The sequence below is a fragment of the Carassius auratus genome, chromosome 35 (assembly GCF_003368295.1).
Source record: "Carassius auratus strain Wakin chromosome 35, ASM336829v1, whole genome shotgun sequence".
In the NCBI taxonomy this organism is placed as follows: domain Eukaryota; kingdom Metazoa; phylum Chordata; class Actinopteri; order Cypriniformes; family Cyprinidae; genus Carassius; species Carassius auratus.
Window position 1 is genome coordinate 3948600 of NC_039277.1, and position 23401 is coordinate 3972000.

The 23401-nt window shown below is 39.1% G+C and overlaps 1 protein-coding gene across 1 annotated transcript in view; it reads left to right on the top strand.

Moving 5' to 3' along the window:
• The window catches only part of exd3 (exonuclease 3'-5' domain containing 3), a 37272-nt gene extending 14257 nt beyond the window's left edge, over positions 1 to 23015 (top strand). The window contains exons 19-20 of the mRNA XM_026219360.1: positions 21238 to 21304; positions 21543 to 23015. Of these exons, the coding sequence (XP_026075145.1) occupies positions 21238 to 21304; positions 21543 to 21892 (417 nt within the window). The 3' untranslated portion in view covers positions 21893 to 23015. The remainder of the gene's footprint in view (positions 1 to 21237; positions 21305 to 21542) is intronic.
• The last annotated feature ends 386 nt before the right edge of the window (positions 23016 to 23401 follow it).

Sequence of the window (23401 nt, forward strand, 5' to 3'; positions counted from 1 at the left end):
TGACTTCCTTTGTTCCATGAAACACAAAAGGAGATGTTTAGTGTTATGTTCACACTGCTCTTTTCCATGTGGATTACGGTTCCATAAATACATAAATAAATAAAAATAGGTTATATGACTTGTGTGGTACAGTTAGTGTCTTCTGAAGCCATACAGTAGCTCTGTGTGAGGAACCGACCAAAGTTTAAGCAATTCACAAAGAATATTGCCTTTTCGCCAAAGCTCTTAAATTTTATATGCATTTGCATATTCAAACGTGGAAAATCTAAACTCAGGAGGTGATTCGGCAAATTTGAATATGTAAATGGAAATTGCATGGAACTGAATGGGAGTTGAGAGCTTTTTTCGATGAATGATGACCTAGATTTTGGTCTGATCCTAATGTAGACTTACAGTTTTAAAAGACAGAATTTAGCGCACAAGTCAAATGTTATGGTAATTTTATCCCCATGCACTTAAATGTAAAGAAAAGATCAGCATGGGGAAATAGTCATATGGGTTTGGAACAACGTGAGAGTGAGTAAATAATGACCGAATTTAAGTTCTCTATGAACTATACCTTTACTAATTCTTGACACGGCCTATTATTGTTTATGTCATAACCATTAAGCTGTTGATGCGACATCCTAAAAACTCCATTACTGCGCAATTCTGCATGTATCATATGCCACACACCTCATAACAGTCAAAACAGTTTCTACCACACCAAGTTCACACCTATAGCCAGCGATGACAGGAGAGCAGAGATCTAGTCCAGATGTGGGTGGTCTAAGCTCTACATGGGTGGGGTTTTCCCCAAATTTGTAAATAAAGTTAGAATTCTTCCATTGTGTGTTGCGCTCTTTCCCTATTTACATTATTATTATGAATTTTTTGTTGTTGTTACCCTAAATGTGTGTCAGTTTTGTGGCCACCTACCTTTTCGGAGCAGGTGGCCGGTGGCTCCCATCCTGATCTGTCACATTCCACCATCTGTTGCCCGAGGTTTCATCCACCTCCACGTGTTTGCTGAACAAAATGTACCAACAAAATGTGAAAACAATTGAGAGTGATGGCATTTTTAAGGTCTGAATGTGATGCAAACATTGGAGTGTAATGGCGAGATTGAAATAAAGACAGTATGAGCGCAGGAAAAGTGGAAGGGGGTTTTGGAGTTGCACCTCGGGACTGGTATGTGGAAGCCCACCCATCCTAAGTTAACCCTTTTGTTATCTGATTGTAAAGTCCTTTGATTAACAGTGACTTGCCTCCGCAGCTCTGTGAGAAACATTCCTAGAGCCCCGTGTGTGGCCACTTGATACTCATTGACAATCATTAACCTCTCCTCTGCCTGTCCCGCCATAATACTCTTTTTCTCTGTTTCTCAGTCTATCTCTCTCTCTCTTTCTTTCTCTCTCACTGTTATATCAATGCCTCTTCCTGTGAATTCCTCTCTGTCCACACCAGGTTTAAGTCAGGATCAGGGCTAAGCTGAGTTCAAATGTGTGTCACCACAATATAACTAGAGCACTAAATGGATTAGAGATCGGATTGGATCTGGTAGCATGTTTCTTGTCAGTAACATGTTCATTAAAATGACTTTTTACACATTTAATACAGACATATAGTACCAGTCAGAAGTTTGGACACACCTGCTTATTCTCTAGTCTTTATTATGACTATTTTCCACATTTTAGAATCAAACCAAAAGAAAATTGATTGTCATTTCTATAGGAATTTTGTAGTGACCAAAAAAAAAACCCATGCTAAATTATTCGAATGTATTGTCATTTCTACACTGTTGCCACTTTTTGTCTGTATTTCAGCTGACAAATACTTTTAAGAAATTACATTAATATATGAAATATTAATTAAAATGTCAAGATAAGTATGGAAGCCCTCTACAATTAATAAAAAAAACAACAACAACGTACAACATTTCTCGTGCAACTTTATATATTGGCATATAATATCCACAAAAGTTTTCAGCAGAAAAACTGTTTTCAGTATATTAGAATGATTTCTGAAGATCAGGTGACACTGAAGACTGGAATAAAGATTTTCCTTGAAATACAGCTTTGATTACAGGAAGAAATGACATTTTAAACGATATTAAAAGCTTAGAAAGTAGTTATTTTAAATTGTAATAATAATATTTCACAATATTACAATTTTTACTGTAATTTTGATCAAATAAATGCAGCTTTAGCAAGCATTCGACAGAAATGTAAAAAAAAAAAACAATATGACCCCAATCTTTTGATCGGTAGTGTATATAATTTTTGGAGGAGGAGAACAGACATATATTCTGTCCATAGATCTAACCCTTACCAAGAGAGAACAGTTGTGTACTCGAGGAAAGCCACCAGAGACTTTGTTAGGGTATTCTGGGTAACTGCATACTGATGTAAGCCCAACTCCCAAGTCTTTATGATATTCTGGTTGCCCAATATAGTTAGAATTTTTTCCTCACTTAAATTATGAGCAATAACATTGATGCTTGCTTCAGCAAGAACTGCTAATTATTTTGGTCACATGGTTAAGATTCCTTGAAATTACCACCGCACTCTTCATATCTCAAACACTCCTCTGTCTGGTATCCTGGTTCCTCACACATTACCGTGTTACTGGTATCATTACCTCTCATACCAAACCATTGGATACTTGAGCACTGCCATTTCTCTGGGAAACTCTCCGCGAGCGGGTCTCCTCCGATGTGGGATCCCAAACCACGGAGACAGATTTTCTAGGTTTACTCGATGAGCTGCATACAGCAGCGTCAGATGACTACTGACCCTTATTTTAGACATGAGACATGAGACTAGCAGGTTCTTGGTATCGCAGATGCTGTTGTGGCACTAGCGCAGTGTTCCCACGATGTGGTGGAGGGGAGGTTTTGGGGGGTGAACAGGAACCGAAACGACGTGAGAAGATATGAGGAGAGAGAGGAAGAGAAAGAGCGAGAGGATGTTTGAAAGAAGGATTTCTGTCTCTTTGATCTGCAGAAGGGTGAGAAAAAGGGAAGAAAATGACAAGACAGGACAACTTTTAGGTTCTTCTGCAGCAGGGCAAGTGCTCAAAACACTCTTAGCTGATTGATCATATTTCCGTTCCTCTTTTCTCTTGGCACGTCCAGTTGTTTTATTTGCGGTCTAAACCATAAGAGGCACTTGATTTAAAGTCACATGAAATCAAAATGTTTTAATCTCTTATAGGGATAGTTCACACAAAAATCACTATTCTGTCGCCATGTGTGTCGTTCCAGTCCTGTATGACTTGCCTGTCTTCTGTGGAACACAAAACAAGATATTTCGAAGAATGTTCAAGCTGCTCTTTTCCATGCAATGAAAGTAAATGGTGACTGCAGATGTTGTGCTAGATTTTGAGTTGAATTTTGAATGACTCGTTTTATAATTTAGCTATCGTTTCAGAAGAAAGAAGTCTTAAGCATTATAATTGTTTTAATGTGCACTTTTTGTCCTTTTTGGAGCTTGACAGTCCCTGGTTTTTAGTGAAATAAAATGCAATTGAGTTTACTTGCCAAAAACTATTTTTACATTTACATTTATGCATTTGGCAGATATTTTATCCAAAACGACTTAAATTGCATTAATGGTACAGTACATGTTTTATTACAGTATTCTGAAGTAATAGGTTTGTCTTCGTTTTTAGAAGTTTGTAATCTTTCATAAAAAACTTACTCCACATCTGAAACAACTTTCCATTTTGGATGAGATCACTAGGCACTTGTTTATTTCAATCCATCCCTTCCTTTCGACTATCATATAGAGACACTTTGCACCATCCAGTACTATAAATCAAACCCTACTTTTTTTCTTACGGAATAATTTAGCTTGGAAATATTGCACATTACAGAAGTGAATTGGGTTGTTGACGGTTTCATTTTCATGAACTCAAAAAAAAAAAAAAATGGTCTGGGCCAAAGAGTTAAAAAGAGGCATTTTGTCTTGGTTATCGTTTTCCCACTTTACTCCGACCCCTGCCTGTAGGGCAAGAAGGAAAGGGAAAAGGAGGGACAGAGAGGAGACGGGAGCAGGGAGACATTCCACAGACATGCCAAGACATTCCGAGGAAAACCATCCCAAATATTTCCCACTGCGATTCACACTCTGTGTGAGTGTGTGTGTGTGTATGACTCCTGTTTCTGGGGCCAATCTGACATGCTGACTGACAAGCTGTCTGCACCGGAGCAGAGCCTGAAGCACACAGATGTGTGTGTGTGTGTGGGAAAGTGCGAGTTAGAAAGTCAGTGTGAGAATAATTGAATCTGTGCTCGTTGGAGAGACTGAAAAACAAGGAGGGAGGAGGAGTGGGGAGTCACGTAAAGCACAGCTTTTGAAAGGCCTAGAAATCATTTTCAAATATCCAGGTCGCTCTTATGTAGCTGCAGTTTAGTGTGGAACAGAAAATTGCATAAATGAAGCATTTATTGAACAAAACAAGCTTATGATTTAAATAAAATATTTATATGAAGAGTTTAAAAAATATAGTTTTGTATCTGGTCGGTATTGAAAAGTAAAATGAGTTAAGACATGTTTTCACCCTTTCTTCCAAACCGTGACAAACTGCAGTCAACCTTTTTTGCAGAATGCGATATATCTGCTCAACCAAAGCGCATCATTCCATGCACTGTAAAGAATAACAACTCTCTAGACAGTAATGGTGGCGCTTTGAATACACCCGGCATCCTAGTTTTCCTCATCTACTTTGTACATTGTGATCAACAAACAAGGGCTGCACAATAAATCACAATTGCATGTCAAGCACATCTCATCAGTAAAGAGAGTTCCATGATTAATAGTACCTGTGAATCTCCATCATGTGATTTCAGATAGAAATTATTGAGATTAAAGGGGGGGTGAAATTCTCGTTTTCACTCAATATCCTGTTTATCTTGAGTACCTATGGAGTAGTACTGCATCCTTCATAACTCCAAAAAGTCTTTAGTTTTATTATATTCATTAGAGAAAGATAGTCTGTACCGATTTTTCCCGGAAAAACACGACCGGCTGGAGGAGTGACGTGTGGGCGGAGCTAAAGAATCACGAGCGCCAGTAGGCTTTTGCGTTGAGAGCGTTTGGAAGCTGTGACAGCTGTGAAGGCTGAAACTGAACGAGAGCAGCAGCAGCAACGACTCGCTCCGAGCGGGGCTCGAACCCAGGTCTCCGATGGGAGGCGGACGCACTAACAAGGAGGCAGAGATATTTTAAGCAGTTTTACTCACCGCCTGCGGTTACAACACACGATCGTGACCCATTTTCGTTGGGATTGCATCATCCTTAAGAAATAAACAATACGCAAATCCGTTGTCAAACTGGGCCTTGTTTGTAAAACAAGCATCTTCGAAATGCAGGGAACAAACAAAAACACTTGCACAACTCCGTTGATGCTCTGTAAAAATAAACTCCATCCACTGGTCCCTTAATGCTGTTTCTCTTTTGGTAATCTGTGCAGGGTTGTCTTGCCCTGGCAACCAAAAACACACTCCTTTTGTGACATTTCGCGACGCTCTCGCTCTGATCAGTGAAGTCTGTTGTGCTCTCAGTGCTCTGCTATACGGGAGCGCACGCTCTTCCGGCAGAAGTGCCCTCAGGACCCATATAAGGAAATTCCGCTCCATCTACATGGCTCAAAAATTCCGCTCCAATACATGGCTCAAAAAGTTACTCAAAAAAAACTTTCCGAAACTTGTGACAAACCGGAAGGAGTATTTTTGGAACAGAAATACTCCTTCAAACGTACAACTTAATTTTTGAAACTTTGTCCATGTTTAGCATGGGAATCCAACCTTTAACAGTGTAAAAAACTCAGTATGCATGAAATAGCATTTTAACCCCCCTTTAATTTAATACACAGAGCCATAGATCACTAAAAAGCCACGCTATATCGCGTTCATTAGAAAAATCGCATTCGATTATGAACGCAATATTGCGTAGCTTGTCAGTGTTAGTGTTTTTATTAATGCCATTTATATTTTTGTTAATACAGCCCATAGCACTAGTCTAAATGAATGAATATAACAGTCAATCATAAAGATTAATGCACTTTTAGAAGATGATTGTAAGGGAAATGTCATTTTGGAATTTCTGAGGTCTAATGTGATGATGTTCATGTTCTTGGTCATAATGAAATATTATTTTATTGCTGTAATTAATTTCTAGCATTGACAAGATGACCTGCCGAATTCATTTTGGAAGCGATGACTGACTGATGAATGTATTTTAGTCCAGTGCCTGTATATAAGATTAGTATTGACCAAGTTCAGATGCTGAACTTGTAGCTAACTCCCTCCTCTTTCAGTCTATGCTCCCTGCTCTGGCTCCATTCGTTCTTTTTCCTTGTGTTTTCTGATGGACGCTATTCGTTTCCATGTTTTTTCGCGCTGGTTTCACTGCAAACTGCGTGCAGCCAATGAGCATATGAAACGTCATCACGTAGCATTACAGCACAGTGTTCATGGGAAATGTAGGAAGTGCTGCCAGGGGGATAAATGACCGAGAACAGTGTCATGCATCACCAGCCAAACTGGCTAGTAAGTTTTAATTAACACCCGCCAAAATTAATTTTAACCCGCATTTGGCGGGTGTTAATTTAGAACCCTGGTAATAATACATGGCTCAAAAAGTTAAGCACCTTCTCAAAACTATTCTGAAGCATGCTTTTTGTTTATGTTTGTTGACAGAAACTGCTGTATGTCAATTGCCCATAATATCTGCTCATATCCACTCATATTACACAGCCTCCTGCTCATAAGAGCTTAAGAGTTTTAATTCTGTTATGATAATGTGTGATACTTATGATAAGCATCATAATTTAGCTGCTGGGCTCGTTACCAGGTTTTGGTCAACAGTCCAAAATAAGTCCTTGTACACATGGCTTTGTTTCCAGACAGACTTCTTTACCAATATAACTCCTGGAAGCTGCATAAAGCCAGTGTATTTCGGCAAACTCTTGCCAGTTTAATGTGATCTGAAGGCGTTCCTTCAGTGGAAATCTAAGATCAGTGTTGCATCTCAAGATTATCTTACACCTTTTCCCCCAGTAAACCGTTGCAGAACATTGTGGTTTGGCTAACCTCCTCCAGCTTTCACACCCCGGATGTGTCATATTTTGGCGGAAAGAGTTGCAGACTTGCACTTCGGTCTGTGTGTCTGGTGCAAAAGGTCAGTCTGTGAGGACAAAGGGTCAGGGTGTGACTTCGGTGCTCTGTGTGTGTGTGTGTGTGCGCATGTATTCGAGATGTATAATAGGAGCGTGTTTCCTGTTGGCACCCCTGGTTGCTCTCGCTCTCTGGGTCTGTGATTAGCTGCGGTGAGGAATCTGTAGCACCCGGCAGCTGGAATGTCCTGTTTGCCTAGATCTGTTTGTGCTTTCTGCGCGCTGTGTTTTGATTGGCCTGGCTGGCACTGGTGTGTATGTGTGTGTCGGTAACTGAACGCAGAGCCTTGCTGTTTGATGTGAGCCATTGTGTTAGTTCGAGCCAAGCTGCTTCCTGCTACTGCTAAGAGAAAGACAGCGAGGGACCCTTACTTGGACCTTTCCTAAATATACTTTTAACTGGTGCGTAATTTCCGTATTTCACAGCGATCTCACGGTGCACACACACAGCTGCCTCTGTCCGTGTCGCAGGGTATTAAAACAATCTTTACTGTTCTATTAAAGAAAGAAAGTGACCTAACTCTTGGCCTGAGTTGAGTAAATGAACAGTAGATTTTTATTTTCATCACGGGAAATCCAAAAGTTCATTCACCTGAGAAAGTAGTCTCAATTGAAAATAATGATTGACAGCTTCAAACTCAACTCAAAAATCACACGTTTCCACTAAAGAGTACAAGAAGCAAGTGTTTAAAAATACTAGCTTAAGATTTCATATTTTGAACCTCTGGTTTGGTTGTGTTCCTGTAGCTCAACTGGTAGAGCGTTGCGTATCAAGCGCAAGTTTGGGAATTCGATTTCCCCGGGAACACATGCTAGGTAAAAATTGATAGCCTGAATGCACTGTAAGTCACTTTGGATAAAAGCGTCTGCTAAATGCATAAATTGAATTTAATTTTTAATTTTAAACTTCCAGCTGTAAAAAAAAATTCCATTCACAAAGTCAAACTGAGGGACGAGTCAAAATTGTCTGCATGCCATAGACGCTGTCTGAAGACCTAACACTGAAAATATCCCAGAAGTTTCCTTCTAGCGCACCAGTTAAAAACTCACAGTTGGCCGGGAAATGAACTCTACTTTCAGTTGCACAAAGTGTCCCCTCTGCACCCAGAAAGCTTGTTTTTATGATCCAATATGTGAAAAGTCGTAAGTCATCCTTGGCTTGGCCAAAGAAACAGCTCCAAAAAACGGTCTGATCGATTAGAAAACAAGCCGCTTAACTTGAGGTATCATTCATGTCTGACGAGTTGTGCAACAAAGTATAAGTCATTCGGGATTAAGGTTTTGTTGAAATCAGTAGTTCGTAAGAGCAATAATAAAGTGATGCTTGCTTTAGCAATGTGGGAGCTGATGAATGTCTGTGAGAGAAAAAAAAAACACGTAAAGGAACAAAATACAGTGAACATAAGACACGCACACAAAGAAAGGAGGGCAAATTCTTCCCAAGTAAGGGAAAGGGAGTGTAAATGATTGACGGATCTTTTCATAAAGAGATAGGAATGGAATGAGAATAGAGGAAGAGAAAGCGAGAGATGAAATGAGTTCTTCCTCTCGCTGCTTTCTGCTTGAGAGCATTCCTGTGCAGCGATGATGTCATGAGAACTGGCCCCGGGCAGACAGGGCTGCTTATGTTGTTCAGAGAGGAGGGGCCGCACTCTTTCACCTCACGGAAAGACCGAGCCATATATCACTTCCAAGCAGCACGCAAACATGTGTGTAGGAAAAGAAGCTCAGACACCAACACAACTCGCTGTGTGTCAGATTTTGTGGATGTCCCTTAAGGAATTCTCTAAATTGTCTGAAATTGGTGCCACCTTGTCATGTTTCAGTATTAGCCCTCTGTCATTTGATGCTCTAAACATCTGGCACTGGGTTTTTCAAATATGGAAGCTCAACATTCTATAAACAAGGAACAGCATGTTTTAAATATACTAGGCCATATCATTCAACAACTGTATTAAAGTGTTGTATATTGTAGTAGAAAGCACAAAATAATACAGACCTCTAATTTACTGGCCGAAGAAATTAACAAATACCTGACCGTAAACTGATGCTTTGTTCTATTGATTATGTATTGACACAAGTAGAAAGATTTGCAATGGTCGCTTTGTCGTGTCCAATATGGACACAGTATTAGCTTAATTTTTGGAATAATTAATTTTTTCTTTTTCCTGTCTCTAACCCCCCCCCAGCTCCACCCTGTCCCTTATTAATAGTTGCATGTGAGAAAGTGTGCCTTGATGGCCGTTTTTATGAGCTGTAGTTAGGGAGGGTTGCTCAGTGTGGTCATTATTATGAATGAGTGTGTGTGTGCGTGCGTGTAGGAGGAAGGCATCATGTGTGTCCATGATTTACTGTGAAAGAGACACTGACTGTGTCACCATGTGTGTATATCTGTCAGCTTTTCCATCCCCAGAATTTATCTTTAAATGTCCATGTTTTTGCAGACTGTAGAGAGTTATGTTTTTCTACAAGCTATCATTTAAGCCCTTTTTTATCTCCAGTCTTTCATGAACTTACACAGCATTCCCTTAAAGTGCAGGCTTCCCTGTAGCTCTGCAGAATGGACTGTCATTGCCATTGCTAAATGGGGCTTAGTTGGTCATCTAGGCCCCGTCCACACGGAGACGCGTTTCTGTGAATACGCCAAATTTTTTTATCGTTTCGTCCACACTGACCCGGCGTTTTCGTAAGGTGAAACCACTATTTTTTTAAACCGGGTCCCAGAGTGGATAAATTTGAAAACGCTGTCTTTGCGTTTTCGTCTGGACGGCTAATCCGTACATTTTCTGAAACGATGACGTCATCAGCCCACGTCTCCCCCCAGTCAGACACCTCTACGTCACGTAACAGCAACAAAAACATGAACAAACACTGAACGATTGTCTTTTTATTAACTAACATTAACACTGATTAATAAATGTATTGTTCCATGTTCGTTTGTGTACCACGCGCAAGGTTTATGAGCATAGTCCAAGTCTTCTTCTCTGTTTTTAGTGTATCTCTGTGGCAGAATTACAGCGCCACATACTGGTCTGGCATGTATACTACATCATTTTGCGGTTTCGTGTGGACGCAGATATTTCTTGAGACAAGGAAAAAAAGATCGGATTGGGTTAAGCTCCGTCTCCGTGTGGACGGGGCCATAGATAAGGCTGTGTTTATCTCACTGGTTCTCTTACATTGAACAAATAGGGATTTTACCTTTGCAACAAAATAATTTAATGGGAGTCAGGGATTTGGCGTTTGTCCCATAGCTATTTTACACAGTGATTGCAAAATTTGTCTATGAAGGTTTTTATTTAATGAAAAATAACCTTTTCCTTCTGGGGCCTGAAATGGAGGTATTTGGGTCAGCTAATTAAACAATATTTAAATGACTTTGTGCTGGCTCCTGGCATGTTTAGGGCAGTCATGGATAAATAAAGATGACACTAAAACTGCCCGTAGATGGCAGCAAATCCCTGTTTTAATAAATGGTTTATTGAATCATTCAAACGATCTGCTCAAAACGGCTGATTCAATTAAAAACAAAATGGACCATTGAATCATGGGCACACATGATTCTTTCAAAAAACGGTCGGTGACAGCTCTCCTGTCATCCCTCAGTCCCTCACCATCACATACAGCACAATGACATTGTCAGACGAATGTCTTTTAAAAATAATCAAGGAAAAATTAAACCTTCTATTGTCGTCTTTTTTTAAAGAACTTCAAAAAGTTTTTTAGTTGGCAAACATTTTATGTGTGAACTTCGAGAACTGACTTCATACATCCACCAAAATCACCTTGAGCAATTTGGCCAAGGTCACTCACCCCATTGCATTTGTCATTTGTCTTAAGAACAATAAGTTACTTAATGTGGGAGGTATAACGCCCTGTTTTAAGTCCCACATGCATTATTTGAAACCAGATTTTGATGGATGTGCTTCTAACTAGCGCCCACAGAGCTTAGAACAGGTTCTAAGGTTAATAGGGTTGTTATATATGCTGTAGCTAATAGTGGTATGCCTAGCGTCCATGGGAATGTTGTTGGACTTGCGGGTTCTTTTTGCATGGCTGGTCTGTGCATTTTCAAAGTGTAAATGCCTCTCTTAAATGAGACCCCCAGTGAAGCCTGTCAAGCTATAACAGCCCTGGAACCCCACCGTAACAGATTTTTTTCTGTGTGTTAATGAGGGGAAGACTGGTGTATAGTGTACCTGTGTGTGGTGAGAGAAAGTACTAAAATAGTGCTAAACATGAAGTTTATTTCTTTTTTCTTAATTTTCTTTTCATCAGCATTCAGGAACACTGCTCTTGTTTCTTGAATCTGGCTTGGGAATGGGGGTCAACAGAGGCTGGCAGTACTTCCTCTGTGTCTGATCCGGCTGATGTTATCGAGGGTTGGAAGTCTGTTTGCTTTGGGAGTACTGGGCAGTTAGGGGTGGGAAGGGTCGAAGAGCAGCCCCCTGTGGGACTGTCGAGGTATACTGACACTGGGGTCAGCCTCTCTGGCTTGGGAAAGTGCTGGGAGAGCCCGGTATACTGAATGACATCGAATAAAATTGGAATGGAAAAATGGCCAAATTCAGACAAGAAAAGATGCGCACTCTCCCCTTTTCTCTTTTCCTTCCTGTCCTCCAGTAACCAAAGAAAGTTGGTTTTCTCACAGGAACTGCACTAGTCCATCCGAGATGCTTGTGCTTGAGAAAAAGACGGAGGTGCTGAGCTTAACCTTATCCGCTTAACCTTTTACCTGTTAAAAATGATTCCCCAGTTCATTGGCAAACCAAAGCATTACCTTACTGGGCTCTTATCAGACTTGCTTCTCAGCCTGCAACGTTTGATCTCTAGAATTCTGCTCTCATTTGAGTCTCTTTTGAAAATCTCCATTACAAAGAGATGGGACACCGACGGCCTCAAAGCCACAGTGTAAAAGCAGTGGCCCGAAGAGCTTGAAATCAAAGTAACAAACTCAGCCGCAGTACTTTCCCGCACCGTCTCCTTATCTTTCCCTGCCAGATCCTGATTGGTCAGGTTGTCTACCTGTCTCTGTCTGTCTGTTTAAACCCTCCCTCTGGGAGGTATTTCTAGTTTTCTTTCTCACCATTTTTTTTTCTCATTCTTTGCCATCTATTTTGGTGAGCCGGGTTGGTCCAGCCGGTTCCCACAGAGCGGTTCCCATGGTTATCGGAGAGGAGATAGCGTCAGGGACGGAGGACGATTGGGATGGGGGGGGGGGGGTGTTTGACAGAGACCGGGAAAGACAGCTCTGTACTGGGAGATAGCAGCTCTTTTACATGGAGGGGGGAGTAGGGGCAGGCTGGGGAAGCTACTGGGGTTTCTGGGGCCTGACTCTCAGAGATTTCAGGGGGCAAGCAGAGCTGGAGTCGGTGGGGGGTGATGGTGGACTGAGGTGGGGCGGAGCAACAGGCTTGCGGGGCCACAGTGAAAGGGACAGATTCAGTTCCCACACTCATAATGACTGTGTCACAGGAGACCGAAAAGGGACAGCCTCTGGCCCTGGGGAATTTAGCAGGACCGACCAGAACGCGAGGGAAGGAGGGGCGGTGAGGGCTGCCAATGGGGTTCGTGACACAGGAACTCTCTCAGGCCTTCTTAGGCTTCACCTCATCGCTTTCACACCCGAGGTGAACCCCAAACCCAACCCCCAGTCCTCATCTACCTCAGCATTTCCACTTTGTCTCCCCCTTCCCCTTGGTGTCCCCCCCCCCCAAGCTTTTGTTCGCCATCTTGTCCCATTTCCTGTCTACACCCTTGTTCTTGTTTCTCTCTCACACTTTTTGTCGACCCCTGCTGCCATCTCAAAGACCTTCTTATTCGTCCTTTCTTGTGGACACTAACATTTGGAGAAGAGGTGCTTTGAAGTCACCATTCTCCTCTGAGGCTCTCATGTCTTATCCAGCATCATTAGCACTTGACCTCTCTCCCCTAACGCCCTTTCATTTCACTTTATCTCCCACATGCTGTGTGTGTGCGTGCACAGTTATCTTTGTGAGAAAATCAAGCTCATTGGTCCTCATCTGCACTCTTATTTCACAGCACAATGAGTCATTCATGTTTGCTAAATTGTTTGATACTGTCGGTACCTTTGTGTTGCTTTGACAGAGCTACCTGATATCCATGTTACGGGATTAATTCAGACCTTTCTTGCACATGGCCTTTCTTTTGTTAATCTGTGCTAGATTAACAAAAGAAAGTAAGGGCTGAACTTTCGACCACCCTGTGGTCTGGAAAGTCGTTTTGTCGGCATGCTGGGTCTGAAATCTGTGGTGCCCATTGGAGTGGGCTGGGCACCAGTCATCCCACAGCTTTCTCAGGCTCGTCCCCCCCCTTAAGGGCTGACATAGTCAATGTTTACAGTTGGGGATGAATCATGAAGACTTCACAATAGCATTCCGAACATGCTTAAGTGTGTCGGTTAAAGAGAGCAAGCAAGTGAAGAAAGAGAGGTGTGAAACCCAGCTCAAGGCTTGCGCAACAAAGTGTGGTGGCGCTCCCATGACAAGACACTGGGAGACAGGACGGGACAAATACCGCAGCGAGTTACTTTGGGTGTGGTGGGAAGACAAGACAACCTTGCCCACAGTTTCTCTCTCACTTTCTTCTTTCATTCTCTCCCTATATATCGAGAGAGCTTTCTGAACATCTGTTAGAACAACTGTTATTAGATAAAGAGAAAACGGTTTAATACACCACATACCATTCGAAGGTTTGGGATCAGTAGAATTTTTTTATATTTTTAAAAGAAGTCTCTTATGTTTATAAAGACTACATTTATTTAATCAAAAAACAGTGAAAATATTGTATTGTGAAATATTATTACGAGTCAAAATAAAGGTTTCCTTTTTTTTATATATACTTAAAAATATAATTTATACCTGTGGTAGCGAAGCTGAATTTTCATCAGCCATTGCTACTGTCTTCGGTGTCACATTCATTCTGAAATCATTCTAATATGTTGATTTATTATCAATGTTGGTATCAGTTGTGCTGCTGCTTAATATTTTTTTGGAAGCGATGTTATGTTTTTGAGGATGATTTGATTCATAACAAGTTAAAAAGACCAGCATTTGTTCAAAATAGAAATCATTTCTGTTACACTACTGAAATCCAAAATGTAATATCTGTTTTTCATACTTAATATGAAATAATAGAATAATAAATGTGATGCCTAAATTCTCTTTGATGCCACAATTCATACACAAAATGTTTTAATACTAGTTTTTAATAGCATGTTTTTAATTTATTTTGGCAAAATAGTGTAGAATTTTAGTATTGGCCATAATATGAAACTTTTCATTGGCTTATCTGTGTTGGCCACAATTTTAATATTGGTGCATCCTTTATTTTGAAGCATGAAAAATGCTCTTCCCGTAAAAAAATAACACTTCCAATATTTCAGAAATTATGACCCATGGAGTGGTCACAGACTTTTATGAAACTCAATATTTACATAAATCAGTCAACCCTAGTTCCAAATCTCATTTATTTACATCTAGTTGTGGACAACCTCTCCCCCCACCCCCCTCCAAATTCCCCAGTGACATCCTTAAGGGTATTTACTGCTGGAAGTACGTAAGAGTCATTGATCTGACCGCCTGAGACGAAAGAATGAGAAGAGAGAAAAAGAAAGTGCTATGAACCATTCTTGGTTTCAGGGCTCGTAGTGGGGCTATTATCCCCCTATTTGGGCAGTGCTAAAGAGCTCAGCTCTTAGAGAGGGGCAAGTATCAATAGGGTGGGTGGAAAGGCTAGCTTCACTGAGGCCAAGCTAGCACACAAAACCCCCAGTGCCCCCCGAGCCCTGCAGCTAAAGCCCACACAAAGAGTCTCCTCACTGGCCATTATTCCCCGACTCCTGTGGTTCTCTGCAGAGCACCAGTCCCAATGCAACCCCCCTCGTCCAGAGCTGCCAACAATCTTTTCTGGATTGTTCCAAGACCAACAGAGGAGAGTTTTCTGAACACATGTATGTTGTTAGAAAGAGAGAGAAATGTCGGAACGGTTCGCTTGTCGACTGCATCCTGTCCAACTGTCCGGTCAGGTTCAGCTCTCTGGGCAGTGAACGGACCATTTGCGCTGACAGCAACACTAATCTAAAACACCTCCTGGCAGGGTCACGAGAGAAAGAGGGGTCAGCCCTGATGAGCTTTCTGCTAATGCCTCAAGTAAACGAGCAGTCTCGTGCTTTATTACCTCTCAGAGAACTGAAGTGTTGTTGTTCTTCTCCATTTCTTCTTGAATTCCAGTGTATCATATATACCAGTGTGAAGGAAGCTGCTTTCCAAGCGACGAGACACTTACAGTATTAAGTTACAGTCAGTCAAGTTACCATTTTGATAATGAAATTAAGTTGGTAACAAAAAATTCAATTAAGGCTATTTAATTATGACTGTGAGTTAATGTGTTTGCGTTTTGCTGTTGAATGCTTGTATTCCTCTTTTGGCTTTTCATGTTCATTTTGATTCGGTCTAAAAATATGCGATACGTAGAGAGCGGAAATAGACCTGAATGCAATGTCATTATATAGATATGAATATGTTCCACATAAAGTGCAGAGCCCATTAACAATTTTCTTTCCTAAAAAGGATTTGAATGTGTTGTTGCACACATTGATATTAAATATATGGTTAAATATTTTAATCAACAGACAGACCTAAACAGTAATTTGTGTATTTTTGCAACAATTTCAACAAAATTTGATTTATAAAAAAATGACAATTCTTGTAGATAAATTTAAATTCTATAATATAATAATTATTTAATAATTATATAATAGAATATGATATTGATTATTATAATAACACTTTACATTAACTCTATTTAATGCATATTAAATACAGCTGTATTATACTGTATTATATTAGCTATAATAAATACAACTGTTCATTGTAAGTCCATGTTAGCTCATGTCCAGTAACATAAATAGATATAACTTTTTATTTTAATAATGTATTAGGGAGTGTTGGAATCAACATTATCTGAGATTTAAAAATGTTTTGTTTTTTTCATAGTGTGTTAAATAATGTAGTTAACTAATGTTAACAAATGGAAACTTTAATATATAATAATGTTCTTCTTTTCTATATGTGTCAGTTATTAGCAATGTTTTGCTGTTGTTTTACTTTGCTTTTTCTGTTTTGGTAGTGTTAAATATTATTGTGTGGCTTTGAATCTGACTTTCTTTTTTTCCATTGATACATTTAACTTTAAAAATTTAATACATGTAAAAAATGTAAGCAGTATTAATATTGGTTCTGAAGTGATAAAGAAAAAGCTAACACTTTACAATAAAGTTCCACTAGTTTACATTGGTTAATGCATTAACTAACATTAACTAACAATGAGCAACACATTTGTCACAGTATGTAATAATAATAACTCTTTATTTTAAGGTGTCCTTGTTACAGTGTAATTATGCATATAAGTACTGAGTAATATTAATTAACTCCATGTACTTAATGTATGGTTAGGGTTAGGATTTGGTTTGGCTTAGGGTTACTTGCATGTAATTATGCATAATTAATTGTTATTATAATATTAAGTACATGTAACACGTAACAAGGGCACCTTAAAATAAAGTGTTACTGATTTATTTTTATTTTGTATAATCTAACTGTTCGTTGCTAGATTATGTCAGCTCAAATCATATTACATAATAAATAACTAAATAATATTAACAGATACAGCATTTTAGAAATTAGCAGTAAATAAGACAAATAAACGATATAGAAATATTTTTAATCGTTAATTAAAGTAATATGTAGTTAAAAATAACTAGTTCTTGTAGCTAACTAATGTTAACAAATGGAACCCTATTGTTGCCAAAATGTTGCCAACAAATCTCTGTTAGAAACAAATTGGCTAATGCCAACCTCCATTTGTTTTCCCACAAAATGCTATCTAGATTTCTCAAGACGGTAGCGATCTTGTTATTGGCCGCCAATGCTTGCAAGAAATGTGTCAAACGTCAAAGTCTGCAGTGCCGGCAGGTCAGGAATCTGTTCCCACGCTTACCTGCCTCTGCTTCTGTTTGAATCATAGCAGCCTCCTCTCATTGGTCAGACACGCGGTCATGTGACCCAGCCAGAGCACAAGCCTGCTGCCTGAATGCAGTCCAGGATTTTCCCATGGGAGCGGCAGTGAAGGGGGGGTGGGGGGGTGTCTGTGCGAGTCAAAATGAATATTTCACTCCCCTCCCCCAGCTCTCGTCTATAGGAGCTCTCTATCTCTCCTTCTGGCTTTTCTCGAGCACGTCTCTCTAATGGGAAATGTTTCGCTCGTCTGGAACACATACTCAACACTGTGCTCTACCTACAGTCATCTGTCAACTCTTGCACGGTCTTTAACTGAGGCACAAACCAGTTAGTAGTCATACACTACATTCGCTGAAGAAATGATGAAGGCAAGCCTCAAAACTCCAAGACAAATGTGCTTGGATGTGATTTAGTTTCCAGGATTTGCTGTGCTGTTGCTGTTCTTGGCATCTTGCTCAGTGCTTGCTGGTGTGTGTTCAGGGTGTTTTTTAGGTTACTTACTGCTCCAGATCAAAAGAGCCCATCCACAAGTGTTTATATTTTGGTCCCTAAATATGACTCTGGTCCCTTCTAAAATGTAGTTTTATAGGATATTGTACCACGTTTAAACACTGACCAGAGAAAATCAGAGCTTGAACTGAAAAAGCTCCAGGCTTGTGTTTGTAGAGCTGCACAATTTTGCACCAAAAAAATTAGGGTTATAAAAAATATCTGTGTAATTTATATGTTGTGACTATAGTAATAATAGTAATTATTATTAGTACTAATTATAAATATTAAGTAAAATATTAAATACCAGTTATATATTTTTATTATTATTATTGCAATATTGCACAATAAGAGAAATGTAAAATTACAATACTAATATTTATTTAATGGCCTTCAAAGATTAAGCTGTTGAGCATTTTGATTACAATTATTTATTGTGATTCATATCAGTATGAATATAATAATAGTAATTATAATGAAATATGAAATTCATTTATGAAACAAAATAATTATTATTGTAATATTTCACTCGTTTTTTTTACAGTACAACTGACAAATTACAATATTAATATTTATGACTGTTGTAGTTTCTTTAAACTTGCATTTAAACCATTGAGCTTTTTGATTATGAAAAATATATTTGTGATTTTATAGATCAGTCGAAAATAATGTATATATAATAATTCTAGTAAATGTTGTTATTATTGCTAGATATTATGAAATCTAGTTATGAAACGATAAATATATTGCTATTGTAATATTTCACTGTAAAATAAACACATTTTGCAGTAAAACTGTAAAATTAAAATACTAATATTTTTGTCGATCTTAATTTATTAGTTTGAATAAGTTCAATTTTATTACATGTTACAATTTTGGTTGATGGATGGTGCATGTTGCATTCCCAAGTACACCTTATGTTGTTGTATTCATTAAGTCATATTGCGATTTTAGTTCGTTGCAAGTATTCATTTCATCTTTCAGAGCACGTTCATTAATTTCCATACTACAAACGGAGCAGGACGAGCTAGGCCGTTAAATACTCCACAGTTCCCAAAGCGTGTCCTAACCAGGTGCGATACAATCTATCTCTTCATCAGTTGTTTTCCGAATGGGGGCAAACGACGAGTGGGGGACGTTTGTCACTGGCTTGCCTACAGTAAGATCTGACTGGTGCAACATCTGCATCATTTCTACAGTGATGCTTAGCTTTACAATTACAGTATGAGGAGGAGATGATCCGAAATGTCCAAACTGATGTGTGATTGTGAGCTGGAGAACACAAGTGGCTGACGATCATGGATAAAGATCTTGGGACCTGCAGCAGCACCTGGCTCCTACATATGACATATTTGCCATAGGGTTTGGTCTGGTCACGCCTCGCCTGTTTATGTATGAGGCAGAACTCGCATATGTGGTTTTGGAGGCAAACACAGATGGAGAAAAAGAGCGCAACGGCATGAGTATGAAGAGTTGGCGGAGCAGGTTTTGACTTGCTTTTGCCTGGGAAACTCAGGAGTTGGGTAAATAGTTGCCGGTGTGTTTTGCGCCGCTCCGCCAGCGCAGTGTGTGGGAAGAGATCACTCAAGGTGGTTTGGAGAGAGCGTGAGAGTGAGCAGACGGGGTTGCAAAGGGCACCTGAGCCTGTCCCTCACACACACACACAACATGCCTTTTCACAGCACCTTCTGTGTGTGTGTGTGTGTGTGTGTGTGTGTGCGTGCAAAATCATATATACTTTAAACTGAATTCTGAATGGATTCGTTATTAAAACGTAATGTTTTCACACTGACTTTATGAATAGAAATCATCTACACTACTGGTCAAAAGTGTGTTATTATTAGGATTTTGTAATGTTTCTGAAAGAAGTCTGTTATGTTCACCAAGGCTTCATTCATTTGATCCAAAATAACTGCAAAAACAGTAATATTGTGAAATATTCTCACACTTTAAAATGGCTGTTTTCTATGTGAATTTATTTTAAAATCGAATTAATTCCTGTGCTGCATCTTCAGCATCATTCCTCCAGTCTTCAGTGTCACACCATCCTACAGAAATCTATTTAATATGACGATGTTAATATAAGTAATTATTGGTGGTCAATTATTATTAATGATTCTTATTATAGAATATTTTTGCTGCTTAATATTTTTGCAGAAACTGTGGTGCTTTTTTTCAGGATTTTTTGATGCACAACGTTCAAAAGAACAGCATTTATTTGAAATAGAAATCTTTGATGATATTATAAATGTATCATCTCTTTTGACCGATTTAATTTGTCCTTGCTGAATAAAAGTATTAATCTTTTGGGTTTCCTGAGCAGTAAATCATCATATTAGACTGATTTCTGAAGATCATGTGACACTGAAGACTGGAGGAATGATGCTGAAAATACAGCTTTGATCACATTTTAAATAATTCACAAAGAAAACTTATTTGAAATTGTGGGATTATTTCAGGAATACAGCATGTGAGTCATTGGTTGTTCTTGGAACTCGATAGCCATATACTGTTGTGTAAAAGTCCTTCTAAATATCACCTTTCGAGCTTTTGAGTGAGTAAATGTGTCAAATATTGTGAGAATCTTTCAATTTCAGTTTCAGTTTGTGTGAAAGTCCTTCCAGTCTCGAGTCTAATGAGCCGATGACTGAACTGTCACTGTCCTGGTGAGGTGTGGCGTTCAGCTCGAGTCAGTCTGGGTGGAGATGACAAGTTCAGCGGCGAGGCTTTTAGCGCCTGTGTGTTGTTTGAAAGGGTGGGAATGGGTTCCTTGCTGAGGATGAGACAGAAGCCACAGTGAGGTGTGAAATCAAGAGAGGCGACGCAAACTTCTAACCTCGCACCTCGCCTGTGTGTGTGTGTGTGTGTGTGAGAGAGAGAGTTTAGCATGGGACTTACCAGACCGTTTGAAATGTATATCAGTCAAGTTCTCAACTTACCATTACTGAGATATATATATATACACAGCACAGTTCAAAAGTTTGGGGTCTGTAGGATTTGTTTTAAATTAAGATTTTTATTCTTGCAAGGACAAATTCAATTGTTAAAAAAAGACTACATTTATAAAGTTACAAGATTTCTATTTAAAATAAATGGCAAATTAGTAAACATGTAAATTGGCTGCATGTACATTTTATGCAAAGCTGAAATTTGATTGAATTCTGTTATTTTTATTTATTTTTAATTGATACGTTAGATCATAATGTCGAGGAAAAACAAGTGTATAGATGTAAACTTATTAAATATTAGAATATTTATCATACATTTACCATTAATGACTAAGTTACATTTCCTAGTTTTGATTACATCTCTGTAATACTTAAATGTGGACAATAATGAAATAATTATATTAAAAAAAAAAAGAATAATAAATTATAAAACAGTATTAAAGTTATTTAGAATGTGTATATACTGCCTGTATTATACAACGATGCATACTAAGAGATTTTATTATCTATCACTTCATTTAACATTTGGCTGATGAATTGATTTACTTGGTGTCATAACATTTTATTACATCTTAATGCGTTTCTTCTGTCACCTTTTCCAGGCTTGCAATTGTAATGAGTACTTGAAGCTGTCCAGAGAGGATATGACCCGCATGATCACAGACCGAGGTTGACACTTCTTTTCCATTTGTCAATACAACACATTTTTGAATGTGTATATACAGAGTTAATACAGATTTTTCACCAATAATTTAATTAAGGATTCATTTTAAATAAGCATTTAGTTTTAACAGTATTTTGCCTAAGCCCTTGGTTTTTGTCAGCAGCATCATTTAACCTAAGAAGCGAAAAGTTGCATAAAGATGCCTTCTTCCTTGCTTCTAATCAATTTTTCTTTCTCTCAAAGGTCTCCTTCAAGGCATTGCATCTAAGCGGGATGACTGCGAGCCACAGGATGAAACACGAGCAGAAAACAATAGCTGGAGGTCCCCAGAGGGCCCCAAGTTCAACCCTAACTGCTGCTGGGCCCCACGAACCGCCCTGGACCCCCAGACCTTCAGATTCCCCAGCGGGGCTGAAGTTCAGCTGGAGACGGTGCCTCCAGACCTCGTACACCGGATTCCAGAGTTCTTCATCTGCACCCGCTGTGGAAAGGTGTTCTGGGAGGGGACCCACTATGACCGGGTCCTGTCACAGTTCCAAGAGGTCCTGCACGTCAGTGACACACGCATGAGATCCAACAAACTCCAGGTGTAATGAGCTCTGGCATTAGTTTCATGCATCTGATTTTTTTTACAAATCATTTTTATGGAGGTATTTTTATTTGCTACACTGTGTCATAGTAACTGTGCGAAAACCTTTTGGAAGCGTTAATTGTGTTTTGCACTGCAAAGAAAATTAACTATCAAATGATCCTGTGTACATTAGTTTTACACGGTAGAATAATAGACGTGATGCCATACATTTTTTACAAACCTCCTGAAATTGTTCATAATGTTTTTAATAACACTTTATGAAAAGATTAGTCACACGTTGTTATTAAAAACAGGATTTATATTGGATCAACCCTACAAAATGGCACAATACTTTAAATTTCATTTTTGCACAATAATTCAATGTTCATAAATCATAGGTGTTTACTGTTTTAACAACACTTTATGAGAAGATTAGTCACAAATTTTGATTTACAAACTTTCATTTTATTTCAAATTTTTTACTGTTTTTAATTTAAGATCTAAATTTGTTTTACACAATATAATATACTTTTTGCCATAAAATGTTTACATTAACCCCCTCAAAATGACGAGATATTCATTTCATTTTTGCACAAAATCTTTCGTAATTTTTTACTATATATTTTTACTATAAAAAAAAAAGTGAAGATCTACATTTGTTTAACACTTTATAATGATATATTTAATGCCATAAATTGTTAAAAAAGCTGTGGGGTGTTTTAAAGAACACTTTATGAATAGATTCACTACTCATTTAAAACATGATATCGTTTCTTTGCGCAACATCTTTTGCCATTTTGTACTCTCTTTGTTTTTCTAAAAGATCTATCATGATAATATGCACGTTATCTCTCTTACACTTATCTTTACAAGCCAAAAAAAAAAGTTTGATTTTCTTGACTTCCTTTTTTCAGTTCGAGCGTTGTTTATGTTTAGTCTTTAAGTCATATCTCCATTTGTTAATCTGTCAAAACTACAAAAAAACATGCTTGGGTTCCCCAAAGACAGTGCTGCTGAATTCACGCCAGACACTGTTCTCGTTCCAAGTTTTTGAGGACGGTTTGCAAGTTCATAACAGGATGGGCTGCATACAGTCAGTCCTCAGTGCTGCCCTTCCGAGTTCAATAAAGCAACTCTCAAACAGAGCCGTGTCCTGTTTTAAATGTGTGCTCCCTGAATATAAGCATCAAAGTGTTGACTGTAACCGTAGCTCTGCGTGTTTGCATTTGCTGGAGATAATCTTGTCTGCTTGCAGAAGGAGCTCTACCTAGCCCTGTCCAGGCCTCCACGGCTCTTCTGCACTTCTGTTATTCGATACTGGCTCTTTCTTTGCTGGGAAGAAAAGCTCGCCTCTTTCCCACGCTCCTTGAACACGTGGTATTGGGGCTGAATTGGACTCTGAAGGCCCTCCCTCTATTGAGACGTCATGTTAGTCCCGCAGAATCCCCGGCCAGTGACTCAGGGGCCTCTGCCTGCTCTCTTCCCCCCACCTCTCCACTGTCTGGCTCAGGCGCCAAAAACCTTGCGCGGG